This window comes from Geotrypetes seraphini, chromosome 5 (genome assembly GCF_902459505.1).
Source record: "Geotrypetes seraphini chromosome 5, aGeoSer1.1, whole genome shotgun sequence".
NCBI lineage: Eukaryota > Metazoa > Chordata > Amphibia > Gymnophiona > Dermophiidae > Geotrypetes > Geotrypetes seraphini.
Genome location: NC_047088.1, coordinates 161,512,899 through 161,526,919, shown reverse-complemented (window position 1 = coordinate 161,526,919; position 14,021 = coordinate 161,512,899). Strand labels below are relative to the sequence as shown.

General features: G+C 40.8%; 1 protein-coding gene across 1 annotated transcript in view; it reads right to left on the bottom strand.

Annotated features, from left to right (window-relative positions):
• Positions 1-11,954, bottom strand: part of UNC80 (unc-80 homolog, NALCN channel complex subunit) — a 392,207-nt gene extending 380,253 nt beyond the window's left edge. The window contains 1 exon segment of the mRNA XM_033945805.1: positions 11,863-11,954. Coding sequence (XP_033801696.1) covers positions 11,863-11,954 — 92 coding nt within the window.
• Between the last annotated feature and the right edge of the window lie 2,067 nt (positions 11,955-14,021).

Here is a 14,021-nt window from a genome sequence, read left to right as displayed (position 1 = left end):
TCTCTAACCAGCGCCGGTTACACAGTCATGCCTGATCCCTTGCCATCAGCTGATTGCGCAAGGAAATATCCCTGTAGCGATCAGCTGAGCAGTCGTGGCAGGGAATGCCAGAAGCCCCGCCAAGAAGTCGGATAGATGCCCACTCTCTCCTGCTGCCACCCCTGAATCCCCCCACATGAATGTCTATGCCAGGAGGGATGCCCATTTCCTCCTGCTACCACTCCTGAAACCCCTGACAAATCCCCTGGCAGGATGGATGCCCGCTCCCTCCTGCTGCCACCCCCAGAACATACCCCCACCTAGCAACACCCTCTCCAGAGCCACCCCCACCTGTAGACCCCCCCCCACCACCACCCCTAACTGGTAGACCTCCTGGCACCCTCCATACACTCCATATCTTTTAAGGTGAAAATCCAGCCACAGGGATGCATATACCCTCCAGCTGGTAGGCCCAACACTCCAAAATGGTGGACTTTCCCTTTCCTGGTGCATTCTGGGACGCAATGGGTAGAGGCCTAAGGCTCTGATTGGCTCAGATGCCCTCTGGCCATGGAAGGATCCTTAGGTATCTGGCAAGAGTATTAAGCCATTCCCACTGCAATCCAGGATGCACTAGGAAGGAGGCCTAAGACTCCGGTTGGCCCAGGTGCCTAAGGTATCTCCTATGGGAGGCACCTGGGCCAATCCAAGCCTTAGGCTCCTCCCAGGTGCATCTCAAAATGCACCAGGAAGAGGAAGGCCCGCCATTTTGGAGTGACAGGCCTACCGGCTAGAGGGATGCTGAACGAAAGGATAGTGACATTCCTAGAATCAAATGGGTTACAGGATTCGAGGCAACATGGTTTTATAAAAGGTAAATTGTGCCAGATGAATCTGATTGAATTCTTTGATTGGGTGACTGGAGAATTGGATCAAGGGCATATGCTAGATGTAATTTACTTAAGAACATAAGAATAGCCTCACTGGGTCAGACCAATGGTCTATCAAGCTCAGTAGCCTGTTCTCACAGTGGCCAATCCAGGTCACTAGTACCTGGCCAAAACCCAAAATGTAGCAATATTCCATGCTACCGATACAGAGCAAGCAGTGGCTTCCTCCATGTCTTCCTCAATAACAGACTATGGACTATTCCTCCAGGAACTTGTCCAAACCTTTCTTAAAACCAGTTACGCTATCCGCTCTTACCACATCCTCTGGCAATGCGTTCCAGAGCTTAACTATTCTCTGAGTGAAAAAAAAATTTCCTCCAATTGGTTTTAAAAGTATTTCCCTGTAACTTCATTGAGTGTCCCCTAGTCTTTGTAATTTTTGATGGAGTTAAAAATCGATCCACTTATACCCATTCTATTCCACTCAAGATTTTGTAGACTTCAATCATATTTCCCCTCAGCCGTCTCTTTTCCAAGCTGAATAGCCCTAACTGTTTGAGTCTTTCCTCATACAAGAGGAGTTCCATCCCCTTTACCATTATGGTCGCTCTTCTTTGAACCTTTTCTAGCACCACTATATCATTCATGAGATAAGGAGACCAGAATTGAATGCAATACTCCAGATGAGGTCACACCATGTTGCGATACAGGGGCATTATAACATACTTAGTCTTGTTAACCATCCTTTTTTAAATAATTCCCAGCATCCTGTTTACTTTTTTGGCCTCCGCCACACATTGGGCGGAAGATTTCATCGTATTGTCTAAGATGACACCCAGATCCTTTTCTTGGGCGCTAATCCCCAAGGTGAACCCTAGCATCCGGTAACCGTGATTCAGGTTATTCTTCCTAATGTACATCACTTTGCATTTGTTCACATTAAATTTCATCTGCCATTTGGATGCCCAGTCTTCCAATTTCCTAATGTCCGCCTGCAATTTTTCACAATCCACATGCGTTTTAACAACTTTGAACAGTTTAGTGTCATCTGCAAATTTAACCACCTTTGACATGGTTTGCACAAAAAACTGCTGCATTTGCACTTTATATATAAGAAGAAAAAGTTTAAAAATATATACAAAAAAAGGATCCATTGAAGATATTGGCTCGTATTATCCTTCTATGAACTCTAAATAAATGAAAGTGATCCCTCTGAGGATTCTACACACTCTAGAAAAATATTCAGTGGTTTATAAGATAGTACTATGAATATGTTTTGATATGTGGGAAGATTTGGTGATCTATGAATATTTGAAAAGTCCCAGATGAAGTTTAGCCAAATAGTGAACTGAGTACTTCTTTTTCTGGAGCCATATGGCAACCCTAGCTGAAACCAGATGCACTAGTGCCCAATTTCATGGCTCAACACTGGTATTCTTTATCACTGGATGCAAATGTTAGAAACATTCTTAACCTTCCCATGCACCTCCTATAGCCACACCCCCTTTTGGATTTCATGCTATGGGATTTGGGTGCACATTGTTATAGAATAGTACATAGCAAGAGATGACACAAATTAAAATTGGTGCCAACTAGCACCCAATTTTGGCACTGATTGACTTGTTAGCCAATTGAGTTGGGCACACATCTTAGATCTTTGCTCAAATATGAGCTCCCAGTTCTGGGTATCATACACACTGTACAATCCAAGGGTATAAGGGCACCTAGTAGCAATCAGTTCTATAAAGAAATGTAGGTTCTTAACCAGGTATATATACACTTAAAAGTTAAGTACATGCACTTATGGCAGCCACAGAGCAAGTGTATATTCTCACACCTAAATGCCAGAGATACAGAAAAAAGCTTATAATAGCACTGAAAAACAGGTGTATTTTGCACTACCACTGCTATATGTACAACTAGGTATATATAGTGATGATGGTGCATAATATACAGTACCTGTTTTTCAGTGCTATGGCCAGTATTTAAAGAAACCCATTGACTGCAGCTGCACATTATTGACCCATAGATTTTTCCAAAAGTCTTAGTCACCCTCTTCATTCTGATTTGATTGTTATTCCTAAAAAGATAAGATTTTAGCTAATAAAGTGATAGAAGAATTCATCTTGTTGCTTGGCAGAATGGGGCCTAAGAAGGATTCTGTAATATTTCAGAGGGCAAATTAAAAATTAAAGGCAATTGTTAAATTATGTGATAACCAGAATAGAACTAGCAAAATGCAACATATGCACTCATATATTGCCTGTTGGATAGTTTATCCATGCATAATGGAGTGCTTGGCCTTTAGTCATGTGGCAGCCATGAGGTTAGATAAATGAACGCTCCATTGCAAGATTGCACCATTGAAGAACAATGTGCAGTAGTGGGCTTTCTTTGGGCAAAGGCAGTGAAACCTGTGGCAATTCACCATCGAATATTGACTCAGTATGGACATAGCACCATGAATCAATGAAAGGTTTATGAGTAACATAGTAACATAGTAGATAATGGTAGATAAAGACCCGAAAAGGTTTAAAGTGGGAAGAACAGGTGTAACCAACAAAAGTCATTCTGGTCGCCCATCAATACTGCGCACATAAGAGCACATTGACAGGGCGGATGCCTTGATTAGACAAGACTGACAGATAATGGTGTCTCAATTGGCTATATCAGCTATGGATCTGCATTTGCATTTGCATGATGACTTGGGATACAGGAAAGTCTGTACACAATGGTTTCCCAAACAGTTTACTTATCTGCACAAGCAACAGCATGTGGAGGTTGCAACTCAGTTCCTAAGATGGTAAGAAGAAGATCTGAGTATTCTAGAGAGAATTGTCGCCAGCAATGAGACATGGGTCCATCACTACAACTAGAAAGCAAAAGACAAAGCATGGAGTGGAGACCTCCATCTTCTTCAGTAGAGAAGAAATTCAAATATCAGCCCTCCTCCAAGAAAATCATGTTAAACAACTTTTGGCACATGAAGGGGCCTATTCTGGTGCATTTCCAAGCGCACAAGCAAACAATGAACAGTGCAAATTATTGTGCATTGCTGTGAAATGAACTTAAACCTGTAATCTGCAACAAAAGAAGAGGAATGTTGTCCAAAACAGTCTTGCTACACCATGACAATGCATGTCCTCATACAGCAGCAGAGACAAAAGAGACAGTACAACAGCATGGGTTTGAACATCTTCCATATCTTCCTTACAGCCTGGATCTGGTGCCTAGCGATTATCACATCTTCAGTACACTGAAGGAGATGCTGCGAGGTCACAGATTCACCTCTGATGATGGAGTAAAGGAAGCAGTGCTCACAAAAACCTCTATATGAATGCAGAAGCTTGTTGAATGATACAATAAATGTATTGTCTTGCACAGGGACAATGTAGAAAAGTGATATGTTAAATTGCTCAGTTACTTCTATTAAAGCTGTTAAATGTATTTCACCTTTACTTTTTGATTTACCCTCATATACTGTATATTGATGTGGCCCTTCGGCTCAAATGAGCCTGGTGGGGGCAGCCTATTAAAAATGAACAGGTATGTGGTGGAATGGGCAAACATGAAATAAGCAAAATAGTCACTAAACTTTCTTACCATTGTTCAGGATTTTACTAGTTAGGGATTGATTGAAAAGATAAGGACTTAATTCAAGAGCAAGTGAGCACGGTTTATGAGTGGCTATATAAAACCACAATTGGATAAACCAGAATGCAAAACCAGATAGACAAAGATGGGCAAAATATTGATCTGAAAAAATATGTGCTTTGTGCTGTGGTCACGGGAAACAGGAGAAGTGCAGGCATTCTCTCAGGGCACTAGAATTGATAAGCTCTGTTGAAGGCCAGAGAAGAGAAACCAGGGGCAGTAGCTTAGTTTTATGGAGTTCCATTGTTTCAATGTGTGCCCAGTCTGGTCTTGGGGTATTACTCCAGAGACCTGTGGCAGATAAGGTTTGGTTGCTGTAGAGATGGATTTTTTCCCCTTACTATAGAGATTATATTCCGGGGGAGGAGGGGGTGTCTCCCTCTCCTTTTTTTTTTTTTTTTGCAGTTGCATATATGATGAATTAAATTTTAGTAAATTACTAGCTGATGCCCCGGCGTTGCACGGGTATTTAATTATAGCAATAACACTGTAAATGGATTCAAATAAAGATACTTTATAGTGGTCAATGAAAATATTTTTTTACAGCTTTATAAAAAGTACAATAATCAAATTATAATGTGAAATATTTGACAAAATGAATACAATACAACTAACACAAAACTTGATTATAAACAACATTTTTAGTTTCACCTCCAGGAGCAAGAACATATACATTCTTGGGTGAACCCACCCTTCCCACGTGTGCAGGTGGGCCGCGAGACCCGCAGAACATATCACCTCAGGTAGTGAGGGATCCGCATACCAAGTTTCGTTCAAATCGGTCCCACAGCTTCTTACATTTTTTCCATTGACTTGAATGGGTGAAATCTGATTTTCTGTTTGTAGCTCCGCCCATGTGTGCAGGTGGGCCGCGAGACCCCCAGAACATATCACCCCGGTAGTGAGGGTTCTGCATACCAATTTTCATTCAAATCGGTCCCACAGCTTTTTACATTTTTTCCATTGACTTGAATGGGTGAAATCTGATTTTCTGTTTGTAGCTCCACCCACGTGTGCAGGTGGGCCGCGAGACCCCCAGAACATATCACCCCAGGTAGTGAGGGATCTGCATACCAATTTACGTTCAAAGCGGTCCCACAGCTTTTTACATTTTTTCCATTGACTTGAATGGGTGAAATCTGATTTTCTGTTTGTAGCTCCGCCCACATGTGCAGGTGGGCCACGAGACCCCCCAGAACATATCACCCCAGGTAGTGAGGGATCTGCATACCAAGTTTCGTTCAAATCGGTCCCACAGCTTTTTACATTTTTTCCATTGACTTGAATGGGTGAAATCGGATTTTCTGTTTGTAGCTCCACCCATGTGTGCAGGTGGGTCACGAGACCCCCAGAATATATCACCCCCAGTAGTGAGGGATCTGCATACCAATTTTCGTTCAAATCGGTCCCACAGCTTTTTACATTTTTTCCATTGACTTGAATGGGTGAAATCTGATTTTCTGTTTGTAGCTCCACCCACGTGTGCAGGTGGGCTGCGAGACCCCCAGAACATATTACCCACGGTAGTGAGGGATCTGCATACCAATTTTCGTTCAAATCGGTCCCACAGCTTTTTACATTTTTTCCATTGACTTGAATGGGTGAAATCTGATTTTCTGTTTGTAGCTCCGCCCACATGTTCAGGTGGGCCACGAGACCCCCCAGAACATATCACCCCAGGTAGTGAGGGATCTGCATACCAAGTTTCGTTCAAATCGGTCCCACAGCTTTTTACATTTTTTCCATTGACTTGAATGGGTGAAATCTGATTTTCTGTTTGTAGCTCTGCCCACGTGTGCAGGTGGGCCGCGAGACCCCCAGAACATATCACCCCATGTAGTGAGGGATCTGCATACCAAGTTTCGTTCAAATCGGTCCCACAGCTTTTTACATTTTTTCCATTGACTTGAATGGGTGAAATCTGATTTTCTGTTTGTAGCTCCACCCACGTGTGCAGGTGGGCCGCGAGACCCCCAGAACATATCACCCCCGGTAGTGAGGGATCTGCATACCAATTTTCGTTCAAATCGGTCCCACAGCGTTTTACATTTTTTCCATTGACTTGAATGGGTGAAATCTGATTTTCTGTTTGTAGCTCCGCCCACGTGTGCAGGTGGGCCGCGAGACCCCCAGAACATATCACCCCAGTAGTGAGGGATCTGCATATCAAATTTTGTTCAAATCGGTCCCACAGCTTATTACATTTTTTCCATTGACTTGAATGGGTGAAATCTGATTTTCTGTTTGTAGCTCCGGCCACGTGTGCATGTGGGCCGCGAGACCCCCAGAACATATCACCCCCGGTAGTGAGGGATCTGCATACCAATTTTCGTTCAAATCGGTCCCACAGCGTTTTACATTTTTTCCATTGACATGAATGGGTGAAATGTGATTTTCTGTTTGTTGCTCCGCCCACGTGTGCAGGTGGGCCGTGAGACCCCCAGAACATATCACCCCAGGTAGTGAGGGATCTGCATACCAAGTTTCGTTCAAATCGGTCAAGCCGTTTTTGCATGATAGCGGCACATACACACATACATACACACATACCTCCGATTTTATATAGATTAAAATACAAATGTAGGAACTTTCATTTAAAGTTAGATTAGAATATATTTATCTGAAAAATGTATTGGATGAGACAAAGGATTTTCAGTGCATGCTGTTAAATGACTCAGTAGCATGAGAGAAGCAGTTCAACTTGTAAGGGAATGATTTAAAGCTGCATGCATGGATATTTTTCTTTGTAAGTATATTGCAATACTTTTTCTTTCTTCTGTATTTTTATAAATGATGTAAGCTAGTATTAGAATGTAACTTTTAAGAAATCCTTGTGTGAGGGGGAAGACACTCCCCCAATATGCATGCAAAAGCCTTATATAGTATCAAGAATTCTAGACCAATGATATATGTCATCATATATTAAGTATATAAGTAAATGCAGCAGAATAGAATTTTGAGACCATTTTATTCAGAATAGCTGCATTTATACTTTATGACTGTAATGTGTCTCCATTGTACAAATGCCTTTTGAAATAAGATTACTCTGTTAAAATTTTAATAAACAATATTTCATTGGAAATATTTGTACAATTATCATTATTCCAGTGCATCTATGAGCAGGTTAGAACCATAACTCTGTTCAATATATATGTGACATCCGAAGCCAATCATTTTTTAACACCCCCATATAAAAAATATTTTTAGTAATTTTATTTATTTATTTTTACATCCCATCCTCCCCATAGAGCTCAGAATGGGTTACAGTTTAACATTCACAGCGTTACAATATATCATTATATACCTAGGATGCACAATCATAATATCAAATCAAATCAAAATCGTATTACAACCTGAAATAGATACATTTTCAACTATCACCTTAAGAATGAGTAATCAGATTGATTTCTCAGTTCCAGATGCAATTTGTTCAAAAACAATATTTTTTTGATAAGTAAAAGACAATGGGTGCATAATTTTACATTGTAGACCCTTAACATTAGGAAAGTAAATTCAAGTATTCTTCCATTTGAGATGGTTAACTAGTAGGTGAAAATAGTATCTGAGAATAAGAGGGGGAAAAGCCATATAATATTTTATAAATAAAACTTGTGCCTATATAGGCAAACAGTGGACTTTTCATAAAAGGTGGGAAGCAGGATCAAAACTATTTGCATGGTACAGAGGGGCATTTTTAATATGCTGTCTCAATCCAAGTGTAGATGTTTTAAAGAAAACATCCAAAAATCCAATAGAGAAAATGACCATTTTCAAAACAGAAAAATGTCTTTTTGTTTTGAAAATGGCCATTTCCTAGATGTGTTTGTCCTTAGTGCATCTATCTTTTTGAACCATTAAAAAAAACAACCCATATCAAAATAAAAAATACACAAAATCAACCATTGGGACATAGGAGGAGCAAGCTTTCATAGCAGACTGGCCATACAGACATCCCAGCAGAGCAGCGGGGGACCCTAGGGAAACACTGCAGTGAACTTTGCATAAAATGTACACATCTCACCATAACCTCCCTACTTTATATGGTGAGCCCTCTAACATTCATCCACCACCTACTGTACCCAAATACCACTCTATGCCATTTTATGGACATTTTTTCTCTTTTGAAAATGAGCCCCATAGTAAATTTGCAGTATTTATAGGTGAATCGTAAGTTTCTTTAAAACAACCTACATAAAGAACATTAATATAATCAAATAAAGAGAGAATATAAGACTGCACAATAATTTTAAATTGATTAAACAAAACGTAGCTACATACACAGGAACGACTGGGTAAGTTGAGGAACGACTGGGTAAGTTGCAGCTGTACTCACTGAGGAACGCAGAGAGAGGGGAGACATGATTGAGATGTTCAAATATGTCACAGGCCGTATCGAGGTGGAAGAGGATCTCTTTTTCCTTAAAGGACCCACAACAACAAGAGGGCATCCGTTGAAAATCAGGGGTGGGAAATTTCATGGCGACACCAGAAAATATTTCTTCACCGAAAGGGTGATTGATCGCTGGAATAATCTTCCACAACAGGTAATTGAGGCAAGCAGCATGCCAGATTTTAAGAAAAGATGGGATTGACATGTGGGATCTCTTCATGGAGGTAGCTAGGGGGTGGGCCATTAGTGTGGGCAGACTAGATGGGCTGTGGCCCTTTTCTGTTGTCATGTTCTATGTTTCTGTGTAATTTTCATAGTCTCCAAAATGATTTTCTAACAAGAGAATTAACTTGAAGTTCCATAGTTAATAGTGAATGTAATACAATATAATATCTATGGCTTTTAAAGAATTTTCAAAACAAACATCAGTATCGCCAACTTTTAAACAATCAAATGGTCTTGTGTCATAAATTGAGCCCAACCAAAGAAGTATGTTTTCTCTCTTTGTTTAACTTCAACTAATGAGAGGCAACTCATTTGTCCAAGAGATCAAAACAGTGCTGAACAGGCCAACAAGAGCTTATTAGAGCAGGTATTAATAAGGTATCATTTGCATAGGTATAATATTGCTCTCCTATCTGTGAAAAACTTTCCCCAAAAGAAAGTTGAGAATGGGGATCTCTATGAGACCTCATATGTATACTTCCAAATACACCTACATAACCTCAATACTAATTCATCTACAGCATGTGGTGTAGCTCAGGTCCAATTCCTCTGGCCACAAAAAAACACTTAGATGTCATTTTTGATAGGTGGCACAACTACAACTATTATGTTTGGGCACAGGGCATAACAGATACAAATCAAGGGTGTATCTATCCAACCTTGCTTGTCACACTTCTGGCACATCTTAAAGCTGATGGTGCTTTCTGTTTCATAGACATCATAAAATAGTCACAGTGAGATCAAACAACTTGATGTTTGAAAAGGAACTAAAGGGCCATTTTACTAAGCTACAAGAAAAAGTGGCTAAGCACACCTTTATGCAGATCTTTCCCACACACTAAGGCCATTTCTACTGTGGCTGTAAAATAGCCTATTTTCTTTCTTTCTTTTTTTAAATTAATGACCATGCACTAATATTGCCATTAATGTGTGGCCATTTTAAAAAATTACTGTATGAGTACTTAATGCCACCCATTTTGTTGGTGATGAGGGCTCACACAGTAACCCTGCACTAAACAGTTTAAGGGCTGATTCTACGAATGGGCATCCCAATTGTAGGCAGTGGGAGGTTTCCTACTGCCACCTCATAGCCAATCGGGATGCTTTTTTTTAATGCAGGCAGGGAAGGATGCCTACATTGAAGGTGTATTTCACGGGCCTGCAGAGATGAGTAGAGATGCTTACAGATGCCAAGGTGTGGCATGTGCATGGTCTCCACCAGAAGTGGCCTTGGGCATCTTTAAGTGTCCCTATGCCTATCCATAAGTGCAAGACAGACACCTTAAATGTAGGCCTGTAAAATGCTGGTCTGCATTTAAGGTGTCTGTTAGTAAAAGTAGATGTGATTCTCTACAGGACGCTGATACATGATTGATATGCTGCTTCTTAGGCGGCCATTGAGATTGGTGTCCTTTAGAGAATCAGGCCCTTATTGCACGGTAATATAGATACACTAACTAAGTAGTGCAAGAACACCCACTCCTTGCCTCTGACACTTCCCTTCATAGAAAATATATAAAAATATTTTTGTGTGTGGTTAGCACATGCATATTTTGAAGTTGACAACTAAGCATGTCCTGCGGAACTCCATTTTTAGCTGTGTTAGGCACACATTAGCGCCAAATGAAGCTTAGTAATAGGATCCCTACATGCCAATGATGGTGTAGACTACAGGTCCACAACTTCCCCCCCAAAAAAATACAAAAAAACAAAAAAACAACTTTTAAAAATGATAGAAAAAGCTTAACTTAGAGCTCCTACGAGAGAAATGGGATAGAAGAAAGATGAAAACCTTTCAACAAAGTGTACACTTTTTTTTGGAAAATATTTACATCACTGCAGAAGGCAGCAGATTCATGCCTTCCAGGTCATATAGAAAAAGAGACACTGAGATGGCCTTCCACTTATGGTACACTGTTTTGACCAATCTAGGATCTGTGTCACTCATCTGTGAGGAGTAATAGTCTGCTTGTCCTTGGAGAAAATGCCCAATGGAAAGTAAAATTCGTTACAGTAGCAACTAGAAAGCGATTCCTCCTTTCTTAGGGTTTTTATTTTTTTCACAATTTTCCCCGAATTTTCCCTGATTGCTTATTAGTTTTCCATTTGGCTTCGATTCGTGTATTTTTAAAAGTTAGGCTCGTTATTCACAAATATTAACCTGATAAGTTTGGTGCAATTAATTTACTGCATTCATAGAATATCAAGCATAAAACATTAGAAAACACGCATATATTATAGGCTGCAGTCACCAACAAGTTGTTGAGTTCTAACATCGCAAAAATTACAGAGAGCGGCACTCAAGCTTGCAGAAACTCAGCATCGTCTCTCTTTGGTCTGCGCTTCCGCCTTCCATGTAATAGCATAAAACGTCGCACACTGACCATTATAAAAAAAAATATTAGCATCGTATTCCAAAGGTGTCAGTAAGCACCATTTTCTTTGGTTTCAATAGCATTATTAAAAAGGAATTCTCAGGTTTCTCATTGTAATATGTAACTACAATATAATTATATACCAAACAGCCATAAAATAGTTTGCATACAACCCTCAAACTGATGCACATGCTTATGCTTTTGGTTTTTCTATAAAGCTAGGTCTATCATTAACATTTTATTAGCACCGATGTTAGAGCTCAGGTTCGTTTATAATTGAATCGAGGCTTAGGCAAATATTGTGTTAAATACGAAATGGACAGGAAGTTCGGATTTTCTCATTAGATACCTGGTTTGCCGCCAGAGGAAGATCTGGATGGGTAGAGGGATGCCCCTGCTGCTGTCTTGCTCTTGTCCCTCCGAGCTTTTCCTCTTCACCATGGTGAAAATACGTCCTCAGCCCCCCACATTCCTACCAATTGTGTCAAGCAGCCCCCAACCACTATCCCCGCAGTTCCTAAAGCTTTCTCGCTACAATATGGCTCCGGAAATAGGTTGAAAGCAAAGACACCAGTCACTTCCGCCTACAACTCTACAAGGTTTCAGCACCTCCTTCTCTGGACAGCGACCAGCTTCTGCAGCTCCATGAACCCGTCAAATGCACAAAATAGGGGCAAATGAGCACAAAAGCTACCAATATTTGTATGTAATATTGAAACTACTGATGCTGAAACCAGTATAGAAGTGATTATTCTCTTGTCTTTTGTGCAGCTCCATGAGCAGCAGGGCTGGGAATACGACAGAGCGAGCCAACCACAAGAAGAGGGTGGGTAGGGCAGATCTTATTATGAAGATGAAGATGCTTAGAACATTCCTGGCGGATGCAGATTTTATTTTGACATGGAAGGTGCGGATTTCAAAATGAAGAAAGATTACAACCATGTATCTTCCCCCTCTTCGTCATCCCCTCTCATAAAAAAAGAAGAAGAAGAAGAAAAAAAAGGGACAGCTGTGACACAGCAGTAGAAAGCCATAAGAGGTGTAAGATAGTCATTACAACCTGAGCTAGAGAAGATATGCTAAAATAAGAACATGAAACTGTGCACGAGCAGTTAGATGCAGCCTAGTAAAGTATTGAAATTTCAGTTAAAAACTGAATTTTCAGAAAGTGGCCATGCTATCAGTAGTTATGACAGCTATGCTTGGCACTGATCTGTGTGCTAGCTGTTACACTCAGGTTTTTTGGCTGGTTTGAACACTGGCTGGTTTTAATGCCGATGCTTGATTAGTTAAAAGACTTTTAAACAATTTATAAAAGTGAGATGCAGTATGACCTAAAGCAACAAATTGCTTAGAAAGTGACAAAAGTGACATGATATCTGTTAGTTCTGGTCCATGCTAATGGCTATTATTTGTCAGCCGAAAGCCTGAAGTTGTAATGCCGTTGTACAGGTCCATGGTGAGACCTCATCTGGAGTATTGTGTTCAATTTTGGAGGCCACATTATCAAAAGGATGTGCTGAGAATATAGTCGGTTCAGCGAATGGCCACCAGGATGGTCTCAGGACTCAAGGATCTCCCATATGAAGAACGTCTAGATAAGTTGCAGCTATACTCTCTTGAAGAACGCAGAGAGAGGGGAGACATGATAGAGATGTTCAAATATGTTACTGGCCGTATTTAGGTGTCCAATTTTGGAGGCCACATTATCAAAAGGATGTGAAGAGATTGGAGTCGATACAGAGAATGGTCACTAGGATGGTCTCAGGATTTAAAGACATCCCATATGAAGAATGCCTGATCAGACTGCACTTATATTCTCTCGACGAGCACAGAGAAAGGGGGGACAGAATAGAAACATTCAAATACATCATGGGTTACATCCAAGTGGAAGAGGAAATCTTTTCTCTAAAGGGTCCCACGGCAACAAGAGGGCATCCACTAAAACTTAAGAGAGGAAGATTTCATGGTGACACCAGGAAATACTTTTTCACTGAATGGGTGATTTATTGATGGAATGATCTTCCACGCCAGGTGGTCGAGGCCAGTAGCGTGCTCGATTTCAAGAGTCGATAGGACAAACAGGTGGGAGTACTACAGAGTTATGCTCAAACGATAGATACTCCAGGGAAGAAGGTTTCTTGAGTAGGCAGACTAGGTCTCACTATGGATCTGTATAACGGTAGTATGACTTCCGGCTTTCGGCTGATAAAGCTCCTTTTGATGCAACCCAGCATTTGTCTGGCCTTTGCTGAAGCTTTCTCCATCTGATTGGCAGCTTTCATATCTTCCCGGATGAGAACTCCCAAGTCCCTTTCTGCAGTAGTTCTTGTTAAGTTTTCACCATTCAAGGTGTATGTATTGCATGGATTTCTGCTCCCAAGGTGCATTACTTTACATTTATTGGCATTAAAGTTTAGTTGCCAAGTACTGGACCATTTTTCCAATACAAGCAGGTCCTGCTCCATAGTGCTGGGCCTGGTTGTGCTGTCAGGTTCTGTTGCCTTG